At 47.6% G+C, this 25,653-nt stretch overlaps 1 protein-coding gene across 4 annotated transcripts in view; it reads left to right on the forward strand.

The window, feature by feature from the left end:
- The first annotated feature begins 9,193 nt into the window (after nucleotides 1–9,193).
- CREBBP (CREB binding lysine acetyltransferase) overlaps nucleotides 9,194–25,653 on the forward strand; it is a 63,565-nt gene continuing 47,105 nt past the window's right edge. The window contains exons 1-3 of one of the 4 annotated variants that reach the window (XM_083474614.1): nucleotides 9,194–9,421; nucleotides 12,332–13,047; nucleotides 22,023–22,202. In XM_083474614.1, coding sequence (XP_083330740.1) covers nucleotides 9,337–9,421; nucleotides 12,332–13,047; nucleotides 22,023–22,202 — 981 coding nt within the window. In that variant the 5' untranslated portion in view covers nucleotides 9,194–9,336. The remainder of the gene's footprint in view (nucleotides 9,422–12,331; nucleotides 13,048–22,022; nucleotides 22,203–25,653) is intronic. The other 3 variants (XM_083474615.1, XM_083474616.1, XM_083474617.1) reach the window with 3 other exon arrangements.

The following is a 25,653-nucleotide window of genomic DNA, read 5'->3' on the forward strand; positions in this document are numbered from 1 at the left end:
AGAGGAGACTCCCCAAACCAGTGATTCCTTGGGTCTGTTACTTGGAGTACCTCAGGAGCAGGGTTGTCTAAGGGGGTATAACTGACAGGAAGTACCATCTTGTTTAAGAACCAAAGTATTAAGTTAAGAACCAAAGTATTAAGCGGCAACAACTGTGCAACATCTGAGAAAGCACTGAAGTGAAATAACATTATAATCTGAAGTATCCTGTGTTTTACACTTAATATGCCAGCAAATTTGGAAAACTCAGCAGTGGCCAGAGGACTGGAGAAGAGCAGTCTACATCCCAATCCCAAAGAAGGGAAGTGCCAAAGAATGCCCCAACTACCGCACAATTGCACTCATTTCACACACTAGCAAGGTTATGCTTAAAATTCTACAAGGCAGGCTTAAGCAGTATGTGGACCGAGAACTCCCAGAAATGCAAGCTGGATTTAGAAGAGGCAGAGGAACCAGAGACCAAATTGCAAACATGCGCTGGATTATGGAGAAAGCTAGAGAGTTCCAGAAAGACATCTACTTCTGCTTCATTGACTATGCAAAAACCTTTGACTGTGTCAACCACAGCAAACTATGGCAAGTTCTTAAAGAAATGGGAGTGCCTGATCACCTCATCTGTCTCCTGAGAAATCTCTATGTGGGACAAGAAGCTACAGTTAGAACTGGATATGGAACAACTGATTGGTTCCAAATTGGGAAAGGAGTACGGCAAGGCTGTATATTGTCTCCCTGCTTATTTAACTTATATGCAGAATTCATCATGCGAAAGGCTGGGCTGGAATTAAGACTGCCGGAAGAAATAACAACAACCTCAGATATGCAGATGACACAACCTTGATGGCAGAAAGTGAAGAGGAATTAAAGAACCTTTTAATGAGGGTGAAAGAGGAGAGCGCAAAATATGGTCTGAAGCTCAACATCAAGAAAACAAAGATCATGGCCACTGGTCCCATCAACTCCTGGCAAATAGAAGGGGAAGAAATGAAGGCAGTGAGAGATTTTACTTTCTTGGGCTCCATGATCACTGCAGATGGTGACAGCAGTCACGAAATTAAAAGACGCCTGCTCCTTGGGAGAGAAGCAATGACAAACCTAGACAGCATCTTAAAAAGCAGAGACATCACCTTGCCAACAAAGGTCCGTATAGTTAAAGCCATGGTCTTCCCAGTAGTGATGTATGGAAGTGAGAGCTGGACCATCAAGAAGGCTGATCGCCGAAGAATTGAGTTATGGTGCTGGAGGAGACTCTTGAGAGTCCCATGGACTGCAAGAAGATCAAAACGTATCCATTCTTAAGGAAATCAGCCCTGAGTGCTCACTAGAAGGACAGATCGTGAATCTGAGGCTCCAATACTTTGGCCACCTCATGAGAAGAGAAGACTCCCTGGAAAAGACCCTGATGCTGGGAAAGATGGAGGGCACAAGGAGAAGGGGACGACAGAGGACGAGATGGTTGGACAGTGTTCTCGAAGTTACAAACATGAGTCTGACCAAACTGCGGGAGGCAATGGAAGACAGGAGTGCCTGGCGTGTTCTGGTCCAGGGGGTCACGAAGAGTTGGACACGACTAAACAACTAAAAAACAACAACGAATGTTGCACTAAGGCTCAAAGGAAAAGGAGTGTGTGTGTTTTTTAAACTGAAATTTGTTATTACATGTTATAAGCCGCATGATGGTAAGAGAGCTTCTAAACAGTTTACAAAAATATACAACAGAGCATTAAAAAGCAGGTATCTAAGGTGACAGTTAAAAGCAGGTATCTAAGGTGATTAAAGTCAGCAGTGGTTAAAAGGAAGTAAATCGCACGCAGCTTCTACCTGTTCAGATGGGCTGCCCTAATGAAAATGTTTTGAGCAGATGCCAGAAAGAGTACAATGAGAGCACCTGCCTGGGAGCTCCAAAGTGGGGGGTGCTAGAAGGCTGGGGGGTGGAAAAATTTGGGGGGCAGGATTTCCCCCCCTTTTTTTCCAAAGCCATTTTTATCAGGAAAATTGGGAGAGGGGAGTGTGTGGAATATTCAAACTATATCAAACTATTTTTTTCAATTTTTCTGGGGAAAAACGACTGTGGGGGAAAACCTGGTCCCCCCGCCCAATTTTTCCAGGTTTTCTCCAGGCCTTCCCATCTCTATTTGGGGGGTAAACTCCCATCCCTTGCGGGGGCTCAATTAGTGCCAGCACCTTCTGTCAAGAGTCTGGGTGTAACCCTTGACGCCTCCCTCTCTATGGAGGCGCAGGTTACAGCTACAGCAAAGGCGGCATTTTTCCATCTCCACCCTGTTAAGCAGTTGGTTCCTTATCTTTCTTGCCCTGATTTCGCCACTGTGATCCATGCAATCGTCACCTCCAGGCTCAATTTTTGTAATTTGCTCTATGCGGGGCTGCCCTTGAAGCTGACCCAGAAACTCCAGTGGGTGCAGAACGTTGCGGCAAGACTCCTTATGGGGTCATCGCTGCGGGATCACATTCATCCAATGCTATATGAGCTGCACTGGCTCCTGGTGAAGTACAGGGTCAGGTTTAAGGTGCTGGTTCTAACCTTTAAAGCCCTATACCAAGGGTAGGCAAACTAAGGCCCAAGGGCTGGATCCGACCCAATCACCTTCTCAATCCGGCCCGTGGACGGTCTGGGAATCAGCGTGTTTTTACATGAGGAGAATGTGTGCTTTTATTGGAAATGAATCTCTGGGTTATTTGTGGGGCATAGGAATTCATTCATTTCCCTCCTAAAATATAGTCTGGCCCCCCACAAGGTTTGAGGGACAGTGGACTGGCCCCCTGCTGAAAAAGTTTGCTGACCCCTGTCCTATACGACCTGGGACCCTCGTACCTACGGGACCACCTCTCCTGGTATGCCCTGCGGAGGACCTTATGGTCCGCAAACAATAACATATTGGAGGTCTGGGGCCTGAAGGTGGTTAAACTGGACGTGACCAGTGCCAGGGCCTTTTCGGCAGTGGCCCCAGCCTGGTGGAACGCTCTGTCGAAAGAGACTGGACTTGGCATCTTTCTGCAGGGCCTGCAAGACGGAGCTATTCCACCAGGTCTTTGGCCAAGGCAGAGTCTGACCCCTCTCCTGTTACAAGACCCTGCATATAAGGGGCCTCTCTAACTCTTCTCACCAGCTCATACAAATAGCTGAGCCTGGTGAGTACTTAAGCTTCCCAACATGGGTCTGTAACCTAAGGCCCATGGGCCCGAAGCAGCCCACTGAGGTTGTTTGACCGGCCCCCAAGCCGCCCCAAACTGAGACGCCCGCTCGCTCACTCGCTGCGCTAAACCGCCACAGCGCAGCGTGGTGGCTAGCTTCCGCGGTGCCGAAAATCACGGGCGTGTGTGCACGATCCGGCCAATGGAGGTGTTATGTACTGAAGTTCTCACCCTGGGCCAGCAGGGGGATACTGTAGATAGTTATGCAAATGAAGGATCGAAAAGTGACGTTCAGTGATTGGATAGTTTTAGAAAATGGCAACAGTTACATTGTTCTGGAGCTCTATATAAGCAGGCTGACTGAGCCCCTCAGTTTAGTTCTGTTCTGGCATCTGAATAAAGTAGAGCTGTTTGAAGAATCGCTGTGTCGTCTGATATGTTTGCCCACAACTTAACAGGAGGGATCTCCGCGGGACCAATCCGGCCCAGGCAACATAAACCTTGCTGACCCCTGCCCTATAGTTATAGTTATAATTTGCAGGTAGCCATCTGATCTTGTTTTGATTTAATCTGATTTTAAGCTGTATTTCAGTTGATTGCAGAATTTTATATTTTGATGTTAGCCACCCTGAGCCCGGTTCTGGCTGGAGAGGGCAGGATATAAATAAATTATTATTATTATTATTATTATTATTATTATTATTATTATTATTATTAAACCTCAAGGGTTTGGGGATCTTGGGGAGAGGCCATTCTCTCAGTCCTGCCACCCTTAAAGGCACACTGGGTGGGGAGGCAGGAGAAGGCCTTCTCGGTGGTGGCTCCTCCCAGACAACTTTGGAACTCCCTGCCTAGGAAAGCCAGACTGGCTCCCTCCTTGCTGTCCTTGCGATGGCAAAGACCTTCTTGTTCCAACAGGCTTTGGGGGACTGACTGCTTTTAATGGTCTCTTGGTCTCTTGATCCCTGGTCTCTTGAGACAGAGCGTTCCACCAGCCTGGGGCCACAGCCAAAAAGGCCCTGGCTTTGGTCGAGGCCAGCCTAACCTTTTAATGCTGCTTTTATTGTAATGATTGGTATGGGTTTAATAGATTTTAGATGTGTATATAGTTTTAATTCTATCAACGTTTAATTGCTTTATGTCAGTGCTGGCAGGGCTGCCACACACCCGGTACTTATCTCCACATGTGGTGGGAATGTACAAAAATCCAGCCTTTCTGGAATTCGATATTCCAATAAATTAATAAAATGAGAAAACTACCATTGGAAGTCAAACCAAATTTAGCTTTATGAAGTATATTTCAAGACAACAATCTGGATTTATATAATAAAGCATTAATAAGCTATTCATTGCAAGCAGCGAGAAATAACATAACTAGACTCTGGAAAGACGTTTCAGGGACAATGATAGACAATTGGTACAAAACAACTTGGGAAACAGCCCTTCTTGAGAGATTAGCAAATAGCCTATGATTGACACAAGGACAGATAAAGAAATATGGCTTTATTTTATTATTAAATTTCACAACATGCCAATATTCCAGAAAATGAACAATCCCCCTTCAGCCTTTGGTCAATCTAGTGAATCTAAATTTAAATGTCAACATAAATTATTATCTTCCCTTTGAACCCTGCTCCCACATTTATCAATATGCCTTCATATTGATTCATTGGTAGCTTAAGAGGAAAAATGACTATTACTCACACTTAATCTAAGCACAACCGCAAGGGTTCCTGACTAGGCATTTAGCTATGCAATGCTGCATGTTATCTGCTATTTCTGTTCTATCCTGTTTCCCCTTTGGTTTTGTTTAAACCAATTCACAAACCAAGAACTCACACATTGACCGCTAAAAATGAGCCCTGTGTTGCAGATGTTGCTGCAAATTTATCGCGCTGTTTTTGTGATACACAAACGACACAAGAAGACTTGGTCTATTAATTTGTGTCCTTTCTTATTCCTATGATCCTTGTTTATAAAACCCGACAAAAAGTTATTCAAAAAGGGGGGGGGGAACAAGAGGTCCTCAGAGCGACCCTTTTCCGTGTGGAATTCTCCATGTACCAGTTTGATTTTTTAATTCCCTGCTTCTCTTGAGGATGATGAGATTTGCTCCTTGGTTGTTCATTTCGCTGGAAATATTGCTCTGCAGAGCTTGGAGGGGCTGGGGGCAGAAAGAGATTGCTGAATGCCCCCCGAAATGTTGCGGTGAAGTGCGGCTCTTTCCGATGCCCTGTTTTGGAGAGGGGTTTGCAAAGAGAATGTTCGGCTCTTGGAATGTAGTTTATTTCTTATTTGCCGTATTTTTCGCTCCGTATGACGCACTTTTTCTCCTCCTAAAAAGTAAGGGGAAATGCCTGTGCATCTTATGGAGCGAATGCATGGTCCCTGGAGCTGAATTGCCCAGGGGCAAAAAACAGATCATGCTTTTCTTTCTTTGTTCCTTTTTAGAAAGAGGGAAGGGGGTGTTGAAAAAAAGCCGCTGAGCAGCTGATCGGCAAGCGATCGGGAGGGAGATAAGGGACACTAGCGATAAAGGAGGCTGCCTGGGAGGGGGGAGGTAAAGGCAGCGAACTTGCAAGGAGAGGAGACAGGAATACTAAAGCAAGCAACGAGGAGAGAAACTCACCGTCAAATCACATATCATATCTGTGGCAACAGCATGAACCACAAAAATCATACATCCACTGTTTTGTTCAGAATATTTTTTTTCTTATTTTTCTCCTCTAAAAACTAGGTGCGTCTTATGTTCAGGTGCGTCTTATGGGGTGGGAAATACAGGATATCCTTTTGTGTTGAAATAATAAGCAGAAGAGCCTGCCGGACAGTGGAGCAGCTTGCAGGACAGCCGGGGTACTGTGACCAAGAGTGGGGTAGAACTAGTAAGCATAAATGGCAGAGCAGTCATGGAGTGTGAGGTTAGGAGGTCAAGATCAAGGACCCCTGGACAGTTAAGTCCAGTCAAAGGTGACTATTTATCTACTTGCACTGGCGTGCTTTCGAACTGCTAGGTCGGCAGGTGCTGGGACAGCAACAGGAGCTCACCCCGTCGCAGGGATTCAAACAGACCTTTGGATTGGCTGTTATTGGAGGGGGGGCTTAGGGGTTTGGGCTCTACAAATGCACAAACTTTATCCCACCCTTCACCAATGGTCGGGTGAAAATAGCTGGAAGACATACAAAAGACAGTCCATAGCTGAACTAAGTGCCTAAACTATGACAGTCACACACTCCCATAAGAGCCACCAATTTGGATGGTTTCAGAAAAAGATTTGTCACATTCGTGGAGGATGAGGAAGCTGTCAGGGCTACCAGCCAGAGCCACGTTCTGCTTGGAGGCAGCAATGATTCTGAGTCCCAGTTGTCAGAAACCGAAGGAGGGGGAAATTTGGGTCTCAGGTAGGAACAAAATTGACCAGGGGCTTCTGCAGAACAGCGAGAGCTTCAAAGTGCAAATTCAGGTCACTGGCCTGATTCTCCTGCAAGTCCTTGAGCCATTTTTACACAGGGCCGTCTTTAGCATATGCATCACCAGGGTGCAAAGATCCGCCCAGAGCCCCCAAATTTGGGGGGGGGGGTTAACTCAAAGTTGTTGAGCTATTTTGGGGGGAGGAAAATTGCTCACCTCTAACAACGATGCAGCGGGAAAAAACTGCTTTTGTTTCCTGACTTGTTGGGAATATTTGACGCTACAGAGTAACGTAGGAGTGGGGACTTCTGCTCCATTGCTTTTCACTGCCGTCGATCGAGAGGGTATACAGTAGGTATACATTTTATGCCCCCCAGAATTCAGCGCCTGGGTGCCCTTGAACCCCTGGGTAAAGACGGCCCTGTTTGCACAAGGCTCAAGCCCACTGCTTCCCTTAAAAAAGCAAACACCTGCATTTTCTTCCGCCTACAGCTCACCCCCTTGTCTGCTGACCTTCGGCAGCCCACTGCATCAAAGCGCATCCAAGTGGTCCCTGCCGGCCACCTTGCCCAACAAAGTCACGGGGGGAGGGGGCCTTGCTGGCTACTTTCTGCTTCCCCTGGGAATCTGCTCAGCCACCAGGAGCTCAAGAGGCCTGGCCACATGGCAGACTCCCCTGTTGTTCTTAACCTCCATGCCTCTGGCCGCCCCACAGCTTCCACCCAATAACCACAACCATCATCTCTCTTTCCTCCTTCGAGGCCCCAGCCTTTGCCTGTTGCCTGGGTGGGCCTTGCGATGGATGGACTGACTCTCTCAAGGCAAATCTGAAAAAAATGTAGCATAAACACTGACAACTGGGAAACACTGGCCTGCGAGCGCTCCAGCTGGAGAACAGCCTTGACCAAAGGTGCCATGGACTTTGAAGATGCTCAAACTCAGGACGAAAGGGAAGGACGTGTGGATCCATAATTGGCCTCCTGTCACTTACGGTCTCACTGTTAAAACCGTGTTCATGGAAGACCATCTCACTCAGCTACAAGGGATCGCCAAAGAGAATTGATAATGGGGTGGAGGCAATGGGGGTCCTTTATATGTCCAGCTGTCCTTTGCCAACAACAAATTGTCACTGTTTTTTGTGTTGAATATATGCTATCCGGTAATTTATGGACCTAATAGGTATCTCAAGCCATTTGCCCATGTTGCCCTGCAACCAGTCCATGCAGAATGTAGGCACCCTATATATATATAGAAATGAGCAAACCAGGGATATTTGAGGGAGCAGGCTAGCAGGCAGGGCCCATGACTTACATCACAGGAGCCTACACAACACAACACAACACAACACAACACACTCCTGCCGTATGTAGGTTTTATTTTACATTGGTACCTTGGTTTACAACCATAATCTGTTCCAGAGGTCCAGTTGTAAACCAAAACAGGTTGTAACCGAAGGAGCGCTTTTGCCAATGGGGTCTCCCCCCCAAAATGGGTTGTAATCCAAAAAAAGTGACACACACTTTCAGGTTTGACATGGTTGTAATCCAAAGCGGTATTTGTTTTTTATTTTGCAAATGCACATCCAGGTTCCCCCCCCCCTTTAATGTTTTTTGGGGTCCCCCAAGAGCTAGAGCTTGTTTAGCTTATACGTAAATCCGGCCCTGGCTGCCCCTCCAGTGGCAGAGAGTTCCGCCAGACTGGGCCGCTGTCTCTTGTTGGCCAAGGAGCCTCGCCAACCATAGCTGTCAACTTTCCCCTTTTTTTAAGGGAAATTCCCTTATTCCGAATAGGATTCCTCGCAAGAAAAGGGAAAAGTTGACAGCTATGTCGCCGGCGGTGTGGCGATGGGGCCGGGCTCGATGTGCCAGGAGCGGGACCCGGCCAGCCGGGCAAGCAGCAGCGGCTGCTCCCCCGCGGGCTCTGCTTCTTCGTCTTCTTGCCCGTCTCCCTGCCGCCGCCGCTGCGCCTCCGCTCGCGCCTTTACGGCGGTCGGCGGGGCTGGGGGCGTGTCCTGGCGCGTTGACGCCACCGCGCACGCCCCGCCCCTCCGTCTCTGGAAAAGAGAAGAGAAAAAACTTTTCTCTTTTTTTTTTTAATTGAGGAATCAACAGCCGCCATCTTGTCGCGGAGCCGGAGCGCGTCGCGGGCGGGAGCCGGGCCGGGGCGCGAGCGAGCCAGCCAGCCAGGCGGGCCGACGGGCGCGGGCACGTCGACGCGGGAGACGCCGCCGCCGCCGCCGGACCCCGAGGCCGGCTCTCGCCGAGACCCCGCCGGGCCGGACGCCGCCGCGCCGGGAAGGCGGGCAGAGACGCCGCTGAGGAGACGCCGCCCGCCCGCTCGCCTGTCAGGGGCCTGGTGGGCCGCGCCGCCCGCCCGCCCGGCGCCCTCCGCCTGTGGGCCCGAGCCGAGGCCGCGCCGCTGGGAGGGGCGAGCGAGCGAGCGAGCGGGGGGGTCCGGCGTGCCGGGCGGAGGGAGCGCCCCGAGAGAGCGGGCGGCGGGTAGGGCGGGCGCCATCCGGGCACCTCCTGGGCCAGGGGGAGGGGCGCCGGGCCTGCCTGCCTGCCTGCCTGCCTCCTCCCCTCCGCCCGCCGGCCATGGGGGGGCAGCCGCGGTGGCGGCGGCGGGAGGCCCCTCCGCCCCCCGCGCCCGTCCAGCGCTGACCGCCGCCGCCGCCAAGAAGAGGAGGAGGACGACGACGACCAGGAGCCGCTGCCTCCGGGCAGCAGCAGCGCCAGCGCTACGGGGACGCCGAGGAGGAGCCGCCGCTGCTGCAGGCCATGGCGGAGAACTTGCTGGACGGGCCGCCCAACGCCAAGCGGGCCAAGCTCAACTCGCCCGGCTTCTCCGCCGCCGACACCGCAGGTGAGCCCGGCCCCGGCCCCTTACTCTCGGCTCCGCTGCTGCCGGTTCGCCCCTTCGTCTCCCGCCAGCTGCAGGCTTTCCTCGGCTTGGTCCGGGCGCAGAGCGGGGCCCCCCGGTCCCTCCGGAACGCGGGGCCGCCGCTGAGAAGCCTCCGCCGCCCGAGAGAAGCGGGCGGAAAGCCGGGTCCGGGTTGGGGTTGGGCCAGGAAGACCCGCTAGAGGCGAAGGGGGTGGGAGACACACTCCGCACCTCCCTGGCCCCCCACGGCCCGGCCCCCCAACAGCAGGTCCCACGCTGCAGTAGTAGCTCCGCGGAATCGGAGACGGATGCTGCCCGGCCTCTCCCCTCGGGGATCCTGCGCAGGTGCGCCTGGTAGCCGCGCACATGGACTCCTCGGGTTCAGGGATGAAAGGGAGGCGGAGTTTCAACGGGGGTCAGGAATGGATCGCCCTCGCTCCCCCGGGAAGGGCGGGCCGACAGCTCATTTTGTGGGGTTGCAGGTTCAGAGTGCCCCAGGGCCAATCCATAGTGGGGCTTTGGGATACTGGGGCACTTGGCCTCTTTTCCAGCATGTTGAGTCTTCCGCTGCCCATTGATGGGAAGTAACATTGTGGCCATGGGAAGATGCTGAACAACGCTGTATCCTTTTGCCACAGCCTGATCCCTCGTCCCTTGGAAGTTTTCTGTCTGCACAATGTTGCGCTAATGTCAATTCTGCTGTACAACTTCAAGGGTTGAGCGTTAAGCATTAGGTCTTACGGCCTGGGACAAAAGGTGGCTTGGTGTTGGAATACATTTTGTGCTTTCAGGCATTTGGATGAAATGTTGGATTGCCTCAGGCTCTCCAAATGTGTCCACAGGGTTATGGTAGAAGGAGCTTCAGTAGATGGTTTCTCTGATGATATGCAAGGTGCTACAGGTACTAAAACTGCCTGTTCTTGCAGTATTTAGCTTTCAAATTATTCAATGTTTCCACAATTTGGACTATATTCCAATAGCTTTTTAATTCAGTGGAACTCCTCCATCAGAAATGAACTTTGTCTCAATGAAGGAGAGAGCTTGCTTGGCAATGTGGAACCCCAGCTATGGAATGCCCTCCCTAGAGAGGTACACCTGATGCCAACTTGGTTGTCTTTTAAGTGCTGGACAAAATATTTTCTATTTATCCAGACGTTTAAAAGCATTTTCACTGTTGTGACTATTTTAAACTGTCTCATCAGGTGGTGGCTTTGTATCTTTATTTTTGGTTTACTTGTTTATTGCTTTTAAACTGTTTGAAATATCGGATAAAATGTTCCATATTAATATTTTAAATGGATAATTTGGGCTTGAAATTATGTAAAAATAAATATTTACCCAGTTAACGCCATATTGAAATAATGTGACATTTCTGAGACCGTAATACTAAAACTATATGCATGCATTGTATACCCCAAACTCAGTTAAGGAGTTGGTTCATATGTAGTGCTGCACCATGGTTTGGCCTGTACTCATGTAACAGTAAACTAAACTGTGGCTTATTGGGACTATGCAAAGGTGTTCGCTCCCTGAGTGGAGCTTGGACCCTTTTATAGTCCTGTGCAGCATTGGCAGCAAAGCCAAAGTATGCCTTAGCACGTTGTTTGAAAACAGGATCATAATTAAGCTTTCTCTTCCTTAAACACCTTCTGCAGCAAAGAAAAAACCTCAGCTATAAATCATGGTTAGGGAAGAGAGAGTTTAACTACGGTGCTGGGTCCAGACAACATGCTAAACCCTACCTTGGCTTGGTTGCCACTGCCATGCTGGGCTGAGCTGAAAGGACCAGGGAGGAGCAAAGTGACTGGGATCTCCTCTTTGGGAGCCTTGTGTTTGTGCTAAGCCATGGTCTGCCTTAGTGTTACATGTGAACTTGGCCACTTTTTTCAAACTGAGTTTGTGCAAGCCTTGGAACCTAGGCTTTGAAGTGGATCTTCAAACCAAAAGTGGTGCTGAGTATGGCTTGGTGAGATACTACTAATAGGCTTCTACATGGAAAGGGTGTTGCAGTATCTGTTTCTGACATACTTTCCCATTGGCGATGTACAGTATTGACATAAACATCAGTTTAGTTTTTCCTAAATTTGTGTGTGCTGCTTCATTCTTGATTGCTCTTTGTTTTGTTATGATGTGGAAGGTACATTAGTTCATTCCATGTTTAACTCACCCTTCCTTCTAGACACCAAGGTAGGCATCCCCAAACTTGGCCCTCCAGATGTTTTGGGACTACAATTCCCATCATCCCTGACCACTGTTCCTGTGAGCTAGGGATGGTGAGAGTTGTAGTTCCAAAATATCTGGAGGGCTGAGTTTGGGGATGCCTGCACTAAGGTGTTGACAGGTCCCCACTCTCCCTCTCTTTCAAGGCTAACATAAAATATTTGATTTAGATCTGAATACTATCTTGAAGCAGTTCTGCTGTGGAAAAAAAGTTCATAAACCTCATGGAAACTAGATTTAAAAAGAGAGGAAAAGGTTTGACAGATTGTTATTTGCTTAAAGTCTTTGCTTCCCAGTCATACTTGAGTAGAGATAGTTGAGAGGGCAACATTACATTTCAGCCCTTGTTCCGGCATGCACCTAATTTACTGGTATTTTGCTTCTTGCGTACAAGGTACTTTTGCGTTATGCTAAAGTTAAGCCATATGGTGCCTTATACAACAATTTAAAACATGTTGGGCTGCTCAGCAAAGTATCAGAATACAGAAGGGCTTCGCTTTTCTTTAGCAACTGCCTCTCAGTTATTTGAACGGGGAAGCTGTAACATGTAGGCATAGTTGCACACAGCAGAACTTGTCTTGAGCAGGGTTGCTGAGCAGCTGCATCAAGAAGCGAATCAACTGGGTGTGAATGTTCTGTCTCTTACATCAACCTCTTCTGTTCACCTTGCAGATTTTGAGCCCCTGTTTGACTTGGAAAATGATCTTCCGGATGAGCTGATCCCTAATGGAGAGTTGAGTCTCTTAAGCAGCAGTGGGAACCTTATTCAAGATGCAGCTTCCAAACACAAGCAACTTTCTGAACTCCTGAGGGGAGGCAGCGGCTCTTCTCTTAACCCGGGAATTGGGGCCGTGAACTCCAGCAGTGCCGCCACGCCAGGAGTGAATAACCAAGTCCAGGGGCAGCCGAGCGGCGTCACCATTAGCAGCCTGGGCGTCCTGGGCAAGAACCCCTTAAGCCAGGCAGACGCTGCTGCATCGAGTCTAGCCAAGCAGGCCGCCAGCACTTCTGGGCCTAGCACCCCAGCTGCTCCGGCCTTGAACTCCCAAGCCCAGAAACAAGTGGGGATGGTGGCCAGCAGCCCAGCAGCCTCCCAGGCAGGAGCTGCGATGTGCATGAACACTGGCTTCAACCAGGCTCACCCGGGTCTTCACAATAGTAACTCTGGCGGCCACACGTTAATGAACCAGGCCCAGCAAGGGCAAGGGCAGGTAATGAATGGATCCCTTGGAGCAGCTGGAAGAGGACGAGGTGCCGGGATGCAGTATTCTACCCCCGCCATGCAGGGAAATGCAAGCAGCGTGCTGGCAGAGACCTTGACACAGGTGTCTCCTCAAATGACGGGTCATACGGGCCTGAACACAGCCCAGGCAGGAGCCATGGCAAAAGTACGTGGCACTCACTTCAGTTGTTTTTGTTATAGTGTCTCTTGAACTGATCTTACGGATGCTAAAGTTGAAGGTGTTTGCTTCTGGCTTGGGTCTAACTGGTCTCTGTGTGCAGCTATCAGAATTCTTGTAGGAATAAATACGACAGAATTGTCATAGGCAGTCAAGGAATTAGCTGGGCCGGTTAAAGTATTGATTCTTTGTGTTTAGTGAGGAGGATAATGTTAAATCTTTCAAGTGTTCCTCTATAACCTTACTTTTAAATATGTGCCCTTGTGTTACTGTTTCTCAAACACTGTTTTTCACAAGCAACAATTGTTGACAACTGCCAGATAAGTCAGGTGCCGCTTTTGTGGTACAGTCAAACCTTGGTTGTCAAACATAATCCGTTCCAAGAGCCTGTTTGGCTTCCGAAATGTTCAACAAGCGAAGCACGGCTTCAGTTGGCTGCAGGAGCATCCTGCACTCAAGTGGAAGCTACGTCGGACGTTCGACTTCCAAAAAACGTTCCAATACCAGAACACTTCCGGGTTTTCGGCGTTCAGGAGCCGAAACGTACAGTAATGGAGGTGTTTGGGAGCCGAGGATTGGCTGTACCTGGTAAACTTCATTTTTCTTGGAACTGCACACTTAGGGTTGTATCCAACTAAGCTCTACTCAGCATAGACCTTTAAAAATTCATGGATCCAAGTTAATCATGTCCATTGTTTTAATGGGTCTTTCTTCTCTGAGTAGGACTAGCCTTGGATACAGCTCTTAATACTTTCAGGTATTACAGTGTTGTAAATATTCAGTGTTAAGGAGCCCTTTATTCTATTGCTGTTCAGGAAAGGATTTTTTTTTTTTGGACTTGAGCATCTCTACTAAATGCTGCCACCAGTTGCAGGGAAGAAGACAATTGAACAGAAAGCAAACTTGTATACCTGGGTGGAATAAAGGGGATTTTGTCAGGTACTCTAGACAAGCAAGAGCACCCCATTCCCAGAAATGTTCTGAAGGTCATATCATTACCTCAGCTTACTTTAAATTAACATTCAATGTTAAGGTCTCCTAATGTGGGATTGGGAAGCATCTGTGCGTATTCGTTGTCGTCATCATCTGGCTGTAGAGCAGGGATGGGGGAATCTTGTTCAACCTGAGGGCTGCAGTCCCCTGTAGAAGATCTGCTGTGGGGGTACATGCCAGTGGTAGATGAGGCCAGAGGCAAAAAAGTTGGCAGAGCAATGGCTATGCAGTCTTTTCACAGTAGAGTATATTTCACCCTCACAAAGAGGGTTTTATACACACACAGCAAAAGCACTTGAGGTAGATGTGGCCCAGCGCAGGAGAGGGATGGCCTGGGGAGATCCAGGGGCCAGGCAGAGAAGCCTGAAGGTCCCTGCTTCTGTTATGGATCACAGGTATTTTACTGTGTTGGATACTTTCTCTTCAGGGGAATTGAAAGATAGTTACATGTACATCTGCAACACTGATTTGTACTTAAAACCAGGAAGCCAAAATGAATCTCTTCTCTGCCTCAAAACTTCTGAGGGTCAAGTACTGAAAATGTAATAGGTATAAGTTTCTGTATTCTAATTCCAGGTGATCACAGCTCCTCCTTAGAGGGATTAGAATTGGAGGGTCTGCGGTGAATCACTGAAGTCTCACCTACCTTGAGGAGTTGCATGCTCTTCCGTCTGACCATGGCAAAGCAGACTTCACTGCCTTTTGCTTTTCATGCAAAATGTGAAGTTTTGACTTCAGGAGATAAAATTAGTATGGCAAAAGTGTGTGTGTGTGTAGATGTGATCTTTTCTCCCTTTGGACATGGAAGCTTGTAATAGCTATTGCCCAGTTGTGAAAACCTTCTTTTTGGATGAGGAGCTGTAGAAGGTGGCGGAGATTCACTCCAAGTGCCTTTGGACATAGTGGATGATCTGGGTCCATTTTCATCCAGGTTCAGTGCTAGGTTTGATCCTGAGACAGTCTTGCCATGATGAATGACCATTGTTGGGGGAGAAATGGGAGAAGTGTGACCCTGTTTATTCTCTCAGTGGCTTTGACCATGTTATCCTGCTGTGTCATCTCTGAGATGGGAGTCGGTGACATTTTTCCCCCACTGGTTTGCTTCTTTTAACAAATATGTATTCTGGGGGTGCTTCTGCATCCAACATTGTTACTTACAGATTCAGGTGGCCTTTTTCCATTTTGAGGTCGTTCATTGGCCAGGACTGTCCTAGGCAAGGATAGTCTGGGGTCACAGTGATCTGTGCTCTAGTATCCTCCTGACTGCATTGCTGTGATGTACTGCAGGGGTCAGCAAACTATGGGCCTCGGGCCAGATCAGGGCCCACCTGGGTCCGGCCCACACCACAAAGCTGGAACCCGCCACAAAGCCGAGGCTCCCGGCGATGGTGACAGGAGGAAGAGGCCGAGTGGCGGTGGCTCTGCCAATCAAACGCTGCACCTGGTTTACCTCAGTGGCGCTTGATTGGCAGAGACGTCCCTATGCCGCACTGAGGTAAACCAGACACGGCATTTGATTGGCAGAGCTGCCGCTGCTCGGCCTCTTCCTACCACCGATGCCCTGGTGCTCCTGTTTGTCAGGTTCTTGGGATCATCAAAAGAGGCTCCTCTCTGTATTCCACTGTTTGCAGAAGCTTGCTATGTGGTGATTTGGGATAAACCCTTCTCCTTGTTGGTGCCTTGCCTGGAATGACTGGACCAAACTTTGTTATAACTTAAGTGGCATGTTAAGACTGACACATTTCCCCAGGCATTTTAAGTTGGTGAACTTAAAATGTTTTTAAGTTACATACATTTGTTTCAATGGTTGCATTTTGTGTGTGTGCTGTATGTTACATTATTTGCTTTTTTATGTTCTGGTGTCTGTGTAGATGAAGAGTTGGTTATACAGTAAATAGTTTAAATTTAAAGAAGTAGCATTCATCAGCAGCTAGTTTTGCTGGCAGGCCACTGAAATTGCATGTGATAAAGGACAACAGACTTCCATAGGTATTGGAGAGAACTCCCATGGACTCCAGACTGTGTACTTGAGTCTCACGGACATTATCTATGTGGCAGAAAGCCAAGATATCAGTTGTCCTTTTTACTTGGGTTAAGGTTTTGCAGCTGTTGCCCCACCCAGAAAGGATTTTAGGTAATTTAGCTTGGTGTTCTTGTGAATGGAAGTCATATTGGCTCCAAATCCCTACCCGCAGTTAATGCAGGCTTCCTCAGCCTTGGCCCTCCAGATGTTTTGAAACTACAGTTCTCATCATCCCTGACCACTGGTCCTTCTAGCTAAGGATCATAGGAGTTGTTGGCCAAAAAACATCTGGGGGGCCAAGGTTGAGGAGTTAATGTCTCGGTGAAATCTTTCAATCACTAGTTTGTGGAGCTTGCCCCTTGGTGGCTGTATGTTTCCCTTGTTGCTGAAGAGGTACATCTAGCTTCTTCAGGGCCATAGAATTTTAAGTTGGAAGGGATACTGATGGTTCTTCTCTAGTCCACCTCCTGTAATGCAGGAATTTCAGCTAGGTCATAAATGACAAATGGCCACCCATCCTCTTCTCAAAAACCTCCAAGAAAGGAGAGTCCACAACCTTCCAAGGGAGACTGTTCCACTGTCGAACAGCTCTTACCCTCAGAAAGGTCTTCCTGATGTTGATTTGGAATCTCCTTTTTTGTCACTTGAAGCCATTTTATGACATTTTATTATGTTTTATATTTTGCTGGAAGCTGCCCAGAGTAGCTCCTCTTTTCCAGGCTAAACATACCCAGCTCCTTCAACCTTTCCAGGCACTTTATCATCTTGGTCTCTCTCCTCTGCACACATTTCAGCTTGTCAATATCCTCCTTAAATTGTGGTGCGCAGAACTGGACACAGTACTCCAGGTGTGGTTTGACCAAGGCACAATGGAGTGGTACTATTGCTTTCCTTGATCTGGACACTAGACTTCTGTTGATGCAGCCTAGAATAGCATGAGCTTTTTTGCTGCTGCATCACACTGTGGACTCATGTTCAGCTTGTGGTCTGCCTGGATCTTTTTCACATGTGCTACTGGCAAGCCAGGTGTCCCCCATCTTCGATTTGTGCAGCTGGTTATTCCTGTCTGTGTAGAATCTTACATTTGTCTCTGCTGAAATTAATTTTCTTAGGTTGGGCCCTAAGATTTTCCAATCTGTTACGGTCATATTGCATCCCAATTCTCTTTTCTGCTGCATGAGCTACCTTTCCGAGTTTGGTGTCAGTTGCAAATTGGATGAGCATCCCCTCAGTATCTTCACCCAGGTTTATAAAGACATTGAACAACAACAGGCCCAGGCCAGAGCCGTGCAGTCCCCCACTTGTCCATTTTCTCCAGGATGACAAGGAAGCGTTAGTGAACCCAACTCTTTGGGTTGGGTCAGTCAACCAATTACAAATCCACCTAACAGTTAATCGCATCCAGGCCACATTTTACCGTCTTGTCCGTAAGTATATCATGGGGGAATTTATCATAGGCCTTATTGAAATCAAGATACACTGCATCCACAGCATTCCCCTGATCCACCAAGCTTGTAACTCTATAAAAAATGAATTGGGCCTTAGTAACCACAGCTGCAAGGTCAGCTGCACTGGTTTTCCAACCTATGTTGTGGTCTTTATAGTCCTGCACTGTTTCCACCTCTTTCTTTGATTCACCTAGAATCCCAGTTATCCTACAACTTTGTTTTGGTCAAACTCATTTAGAAGCTCTTCCTTCACTTTAGGCTGACTTAAGTTTCCGCAAGCAGGTTTAACGTCGATACCTGTTTTCTATCATCCACATTCTGTATTTTTGCAACAGTTTTGTTGTCAGTGTTCTAGTTACAGCCGTCTTGCACCTTTAACTTTCCAAATCTTCAGCCTTCCCCCTTTTCCTTTCTGACCCTACTTTGCAGTCTGTCTTTTTCTATTATTTTCACCTTCTGTATTTCAATGCCAGTAATATGCAATAGCCATGGTTTTCTTAACATGGATGGCGCTTCTTGGAAGCATGATACAGATTTCTGTTATTAACTGACAAACTTTGCTTACAAAAAAACTGGACTCTCCTTCTACAAACATGGAATGGAAAATTCCAGGTTTCTTCCCCCCACTTTTCATTACATTCAGTGGGAATTACATTAAAGGATGTAATTTTAGACCTTTCCCAGTGTTGCTCCCAAACCGTTACCCACGTAGTTTCAGCACAAGGCCTTGTTACAAGCTGATCTGGCATTTAATGGCACCACCATGGCACTAGAGGGCTCAGCAGATAAGCTACCAGGAACTTCCAGAGAAGTGTGGGTTGAAACTGGGGATGGGGACCAAACGTCTGGGCCTCTGCCTGAGATGGTAGTCAGCCGCTCTGCTCAGACTGTACCTTCCGCTGTCCACCACCACTGAAATTGGGGTCATATCATTGTAAGCCCCTATGACACACACATCTGGGCAAATCATAACACCAGCACCGCTAAGCGCAGCACAGAGACGAGGGCCACAGATGATAAGCTAGCAACTAGCAGTAAGCACACCTTACATTGCCATTTGGAAGACTGAAATGCCTTCTCCACACTTCTTCCCTTACCTCCTGCTCCTCAGGAGGAACCCATAAAATGAAATCCTAACTGTCCTGTAAATCCCCCAAATGGCAATATCCTTTGGTGTCAGCCCCTTTGGGGATGACCTGACCACAGTCCAGCCCACTGCTGGTAAGAGAGTTCTTACTACTCTTGCTTTGTTCACTCAGCCAGCAGTGAAATCTGCCACACTTTGCAGTCGGCCAGAAGACGCCTCTAACCTGCAGGCAAATACTAAGTGGGACAAGGCAGCCAAGCAACTGATGCCGACAAATACACTCACTATTTCCCCGCCCTCCTCTTTCTCTGGCCGGGAGAGCAGGCAGGGGCCAGGATAGTGCCAACCAGCCCCTTCTCCTTCATCTTCCTGTGGGTCTGCTTCCAAGGAGAAGGGATGGGAAAGTCTCTTCTTATAGCCAAGGCCAGGTTCTGGAACATGCCCATACTCCAGCTAGTTTCATTCAGCCAGTGATCAAACAGTGCCACAGATAGCATCCTTGCAAGTATAAAAACAAGGAAAGCCATTCTAAATGGAGCAGAATGGTACAAATTCAGCAAAGCCACTCTTGAGGGCCAGGGCAAAGAGGTGTGTCTTCAGCATGCTATGGAAGCTGTACAGTGAAGGTGTTAGGAGCACCTCTGGGGGGAGGGAGTTCCACAGTTTAGAGGCTGCCACAAGGAAAGCCCCCCCCCCCCGGAGTGCCATTCCCCACACTTTTGAGCTTGGTGGAACTACCAAGAGACACAAACTGACCCACTCACTCAGAAAGAGATCTAAACACCCATGAAGGTCAGTAGGGATGGAGGTGGTCAGATATTTGGGGCACAAGTCATGTATTTTGTGTTTTTATCTTTTATCTTCATGTTATGAACCGCCCTGAGATTTTCAGATAAAGCATGCTATACAAATTGAAGAAATAAACAATTGAATAGATAAAATTTAGGGCTTTAAGCACTAATGTGAGTACCTTGAATTAGACAGTATAGGGTGTAGGGGACCACTGGCTCTCCAGATGTTGCTGAACTACAACTCCCATCACTGGCATTGGCTCATGTGTCCTAGGGCTGATGGGAGTTGTAGTTTGAAATTGTGGCTTTCCTCAGGGTGTTGAGGGTGGGGTTAGATGGAGGTACCTCTCTGCTCATAATGCATGATTGACTTTGAGAACTCTTTGCAACAAGTAGCTTAGATGGACTATAAGAAAACGATTGGACAAATTTGTGAGTGCTTCAGTTGCAGTGCTCCTCTGGTCAGTGCCCGGAACAAACAGCAGGCCTGGGAGTTAGCCTTGTGCCCTCCTTGTGAGCTGCTCAGAGGTGTCTGGTCAGCCCCAGAATGGGAAACAAGGCTGGTGTTAATGGCCTTTGATTAGATGAGATGCTGAGGTAGCTTTTGATGTGGCCCGATCCTCAACACTTACAGGAGGGTGCAGTAAGTCTGATGATGTAAGGGCATTGCAAATAAAATGACAAAAAGGAAGAGAGAACCTCAGATAGGTATGTCCCTTCCCACACCATATGGGGGTGCGCATTCCATGTTGCAGGCACGTGCTGCAACACACACACACCCCTTTCAGTAGATTGTAGCAGACAGTGCAATGAGGGCAAGGGCAGAGGCCAGCTTGGCTTTGTGGAACTGTGACCAGCATTTAAAGGCTTGTCTTAACCTACACTGAAGCAACCGGAAGCATGTTTTTAATAATTGCTATTTAATTCATGGCAAAAGTGCTGGGCTTTACATTGACCGAGTTAGAGGTTTGTCTAAGCTTTGCCCTTTGAATGTTGTCTTAAGGCAACTTTGTTCGAGAATTACACAGGGAAGGACTGCCACTCACTGGCAGAACATGCTCTTTGCATACAGAAGGTATCACAGGCTCAGTTCCTGGCAGCATTTCCAGTTTAAAAAGCAGGTGATGGGAAAGACCCTGGAGGGCTGCTGCTTGCCAGAGTAGACAGCATTGGTATTAGGTATAAGGCAGCTTCTCATGTAAATCATTCAGCAACATAAGAATATTGGAGCAGCCTTGCTTGTCCACACTTGAAGCTCTGCGTGAAGACCAAGAGTCCCGTTCCACTCCTGTCTCCAGCAGCTGCTTTCCAGAAGCATGCAGCCCCCTAATCCTGAAGGTGTGAGGTGTTGGGAGTGGAAAGTGAATATATAAACTCTAATGCAAGCACACCAGCAGGGCCTGAATACTGAAAAGGGGTAGAAAACTGACCACCTACATTTTCAGATGCACTGACAATTTGTTTCAGGGAACAGGGCTAAAAAGAATTGAAGCTCCAGAGTTGTTCTTTGGCACTGTCACTTTCCACAGTAGGATGCCTGGTAATGCCTAACACTTTGTAGTTCTGCATAGCATTGTGCTCCCTCAGGACACAACTGAATCATGGCTTTCCTTTGCTACCGTTTGCTCCACTGGTGTCACAAATGGCAGAGAGCCTCAACTGGAGGAAAAATATGCTGGTGTTAAAAATGTACATCCCATCTGATAATGAAAAAAATTGGTAGCTTGATTAGAGAGAGCCATAAATCAGGAAATACAAGTTTAAAATACTCCTAAATAGCATCACCTTTAGAGGAGAGAGGCAGCCACTGCAGCCTCCTGAAGCCTGGTTGGCTGGTCAACTCAAGGGTGCTACTGGAAGGGTTTTTTTTATTTTGACTATGGCAGACCAACACGGCTACCTATCTGTAATTGATTAGTAATTGAGGAACAATGTAACTTTCAAGGTTGTTAGTAGAGCATAAAGATGAAATAAGTCACTATGGTAGAAAAAGTTCATATCACTTAAAATGATGAAACTTACAAAGAGCAGTGGTCACTTGAAGCTCTGCTTGCGCGCAAAGTGCTTAGAAACTATGGAGGCCACAAAAGTGAGGCTTGAGGGGCAGGAGCTGGCCTGCTTAGTCGCAGGGGCTGGGGCTTGCCAGCTCAAGCATCAGAACTGCAAACTCTTAAGCATTGCCTGTCAGAGTAGACAGAGAAGCTGCCGTTTGCTCTTCTGCTTCCCACTTCCAGTATGTGATTGCAGCCCAAACTATTTGGGCAGAGCTTTTCGCTATCCTTGGGCCGTCACAAAGGATGCAGCCCTTACAATTAAGTGTTCTACGCAGGAATAAAAAGGTAACGGGCAAACAACTTCCTCTTTGTGGGTTGTGTGCTTAACACCATGTTGAGTAGTAAATCTCATTTCTTCAAAAGAAATATTTGCAGTTTGTGGCTGGGGTAAAGCAAAACCATACCTGTGGTTAGATCACTAACTCATAAGATAGGGGCAGGTTATTCATTCAGCCAGCTGTACTTTTGTACCTGAGACTCAGGAAAATAGATGGCTTTCCTTACTGTCTATACCCACATTTGGTTGAATTCAAGGCACTAATGGTAATCATGTTGCTTTCATTCCAGATGGGAATGGCCAGTAACCCAAATCCCTTCGGGCAGCCATTTAGTCAAGCTGGAGGGCAGCAGATGGGAGGAGCAGCAGGAGTCAACTCTCCATTACCAAATAAGCCAGGCATGGCAAATAGCTTGTCTCCTTTTCCTTCAGACATCAAGAGTGTTTCAGTTACCAGTGTGCCAAATATGGTGAGTTTTCTGCAGCTCACAATTTTTCTCCATAGTTCTTGTATGCCTTCCATTGACACAAACTTTCTAAGCTTGTAAAAATTGCCCTGAAAAAGGCAACTTCTTATATTCAGTAGAAATTGTGTTGGATCTGTCATATGACATGGGGAAATAGAGGCACCCTGAATAGCTTGGAGTCACAGCAGTCAGTGTGATATTTTGGACCGTTTTACCAGACTACCTGCTAAGATGCACGTGCACAGATACTGTTTCTTAGCTGGATATTTGGCATCCTTGTGCAGCATTCATTTCAGCAGTTTTCAGGAACAGCTCTGATGGGTCGTGCTGCTGGAATTTCATCTGTTAGCAACTTTTGTGAAAGTAAGGAAGCTAATGAGAAACATTAATTGTTATGCAACTTTTCTGCTTCAAAAAAAGTACAGTGGGAAACGTATCTATAAATGAAAGGGCTGTTTTTCAAACATATAGTGCATATAATCTCTTCAGTCTCTATATCAAGGAAGGAATATACTTCTGTAAATGAGTTAGAGGGTTTTATTTGCTCATGTTTGGCAACTCAAAACACTTTTTGCTTCTGAAAAAATTGAGGTAGGTGGCAGTGCAAGACCATTCAGGATTTGGAAACCTCAGATTTTTAACCATAAATATGAGTTGGAGTAAACTCTTGAAACAGTTTGCTATGATCTCTTCCTCTTCTAGCTGTTTCTTCTAATCTTTACTCCTGTCTGCCTTGCTTGATGAATTGACTATCCTGCTGTCCTCCTCTAAACTCTCCAGATGTGCCCACCTCATCCTGTCCTGTTTTCTGGGTTGCCATCTGTCCTTCCATTATTCTCCTTCACACAATCAGACCCTTTGCTCCTTTTCCCAGCCCGCCCCCCAGTCCCATTTTGAATGTGTCAGTACCTCCTCAAGAAACCATCTCTTTCTTGGTCCACCTTCCTCGTTTGGAGCATGCTCCACCTGCCATGACTTTTCCTCCTCCAGCTTCACTCTCAACCTCTAAATCTGGTGTCTGCCCCCACCCTCAACATTCCCCTGCCTTCACAAAGACCACTGGCCCCCCACGCTGCAAAATCTAAAACCTCCTTGATACTTCAAACACCTTTGATACTTGTTCACTCTTCCCTACTTGATTCCTTTTACGTGTTAGATTTCCACGATTCTCCTCTTACTTAAGCAATTCTTTCAGCTTTTTTGGTAAGCATAAGCTCTTCCACTGCTTTTCTCCTCTTTCTCTTGGGATCTCTGCACACACTGTCCCTGGGTGACCTTAGTAAACCCCATGGCCTTTACAAAAAAATAATAATTAAAAAATTGTCCAGTAGCACCTTAGAGACCAACTAAGTTTGTTCTTGGTATTAGTTTTCATGTGCATACACACTTCTTCAGGTGTATTTGGGCGCAGTTAGAGACCACAAAACAAACACTGATAATGCAGCCCTATAAAATTATTAATTAATTAATTAATTAATTAATTAATTAAATTTGTATACCGTCTTATACCTGCCAGTCTCAGGGCTGTTCACAACATTAGTGAGGAAATGGCTGAGTGGGCTGGGTGGGTCCCTGCATTAGTTTTATTGAAAAATAATTGGATTTAATGACTGCAGGGCTAAATTACATGCTGCCATTAAGAATTTAAGCAACATGGAAAATGAAGAATCAGCTGTGTTCATTTTTAGATTGATATCTGAATATTTCATCCAGGGATCAATTTTCACATGTATGTATGTGTGTGTTATTGAATGTGAGCGAGTGGGTAAAAGACTTACTGATAGTTTTTTTAAATTTCAAAAAATTTATATTTCTGTCAGAAGAAAAACGTGGTGGGGAAGGTACCTTATATTTTTCATTGGTCTTCCATTATCTAACCTTGGTCTCTTTGTGTCTGTTCAGCACTCTGCTGCCAAAATTATTCCTCGCCTCTCTGATCACCTGACACCCGTCCTAAAATCCCATTCCCAGATGCTGCTCCTCACGCTCCTTGTCTTGCCTTCAGAACCTTGCATGGACTTTCTCCAGCTCTGATCTTTGCTCGCCCTTCTCCCTTGCGGCCGCCGGTGCTTGGATTTCCTCACGTGTTGCCACCTCTCATCATTTAAACGCTTCTTCAAGACACATTTTCACCCCCTAGTTCCCATGCGCTGTGTGTAATCTTAAGCATGTGCAGCTGGAAGAACCACACATTGCTTCCCTCTTTTCTCGTGCCTCCCCTTCCCCTTCCCCTTCCCCTTCCTCTGCCTCTTTTTCTCAAATTTTAGAGGGTTTGCTCCTGAACACGGAATGGCCTGTCCTCCTGTACTCTCTGAAGCAGAGGTTCTCAACCTTTTTGAGTCAGTGTATCCCTTGACCAACTACCGTACATTCTTTTTGCAGCACCCCTGTGGGGCTTACGATAGGGTTGCCATATTTCAAAAAGTGGAAATCTGGACACAAAAGTTGTTGAGCACTTTTTTGGCAAAGTTGTTGAGCTTTTTTCTCCTTTTTTAGTTTTTGAGCTGCTGTTTTAAAGGAGTTTCGCCAAAATCTACACTTTCAACATGGGTTACCATACGTCCAGATTTTTCCCAGACATTTCAGCGATTTCCACCCTGACACTGTTTCTGACGGCAGTTTCCCGGCTATGTCTGGGAAATCCCAGGTGAATGGCAACCCTAGCTTGGGAGCCCAGTTATGTCACCCCAGAGCTGGCAGCCTCTTCTCCTCTCCCCTCTCCTTTGGAGTCCTCGAGTCATCTGCTGCTGCCCATGGTCTCTGAGCTGCCCCCCCCCCAAAAAAAGAGAGGGGCCTGGGAAGAGGATGCCCCCAGCCTTACTGGTCCAGAGGAGAACATGAGGCCCTCACCTTATCTGGGGAGGCAGCAGTGGGCGTTGCCAGGCCTACATGGCGGAAATGCTCCCCTTCAGCATTGGGCACTCAGCTCCCAGGCAGACTGGCCTTGCACACAGCAAACACAAGAAAGGCCAGCGCACTGCCTGCTTGCCTGCCTGACCTCCCACTAGTCTGTCCATTCCCAGCCCCAGGGGCTGGTGGACTGGCTGGGCTCCCTGGCCTGCTTGCTTGCTTGCTCGCTCTGAGGCTGCCTCAGCTCCTGGCGACCAGCACCCCCTAGCCAGCCCCAGAGGCAGCACTCGCCTGCAGAGCTTGTCGCTGGGGCTGCTGCAATAAACAACTGTACAAGCCTCTGGGAAGCAGAGATACAAGAGGGCATCAGAGGAAGGAGGGAAGGAAAGGGGGACAGCGGCCAGGGTTGCCCGTGGCACCCTTGACCATCATTCAAGGCACCCCAGGGTGCCACGACACACTAATTGAAAACCACTGCTCTGAAGCATTAGGCACACTGATGGTGCTATATATGAACATAAATGATATTTGATGTTAAATCCAGTGCTGCCATCCATGTCACAGAGCAGCTTTTGATTCAGCAGAAGGGCCTACTGTCGTAAGA

This window comes from Podarcis liolepis (assembly GCF_965112155.1).
Source record: "Podarcis liolepis genome assembly, chromosome: 14".
Taxonomy (NCBI): Eukaryota; Metazoa; Chordata; class Lepidosauria; order Squamata; family Lacertidae; genus Podarcis; species Podarcis liolepis.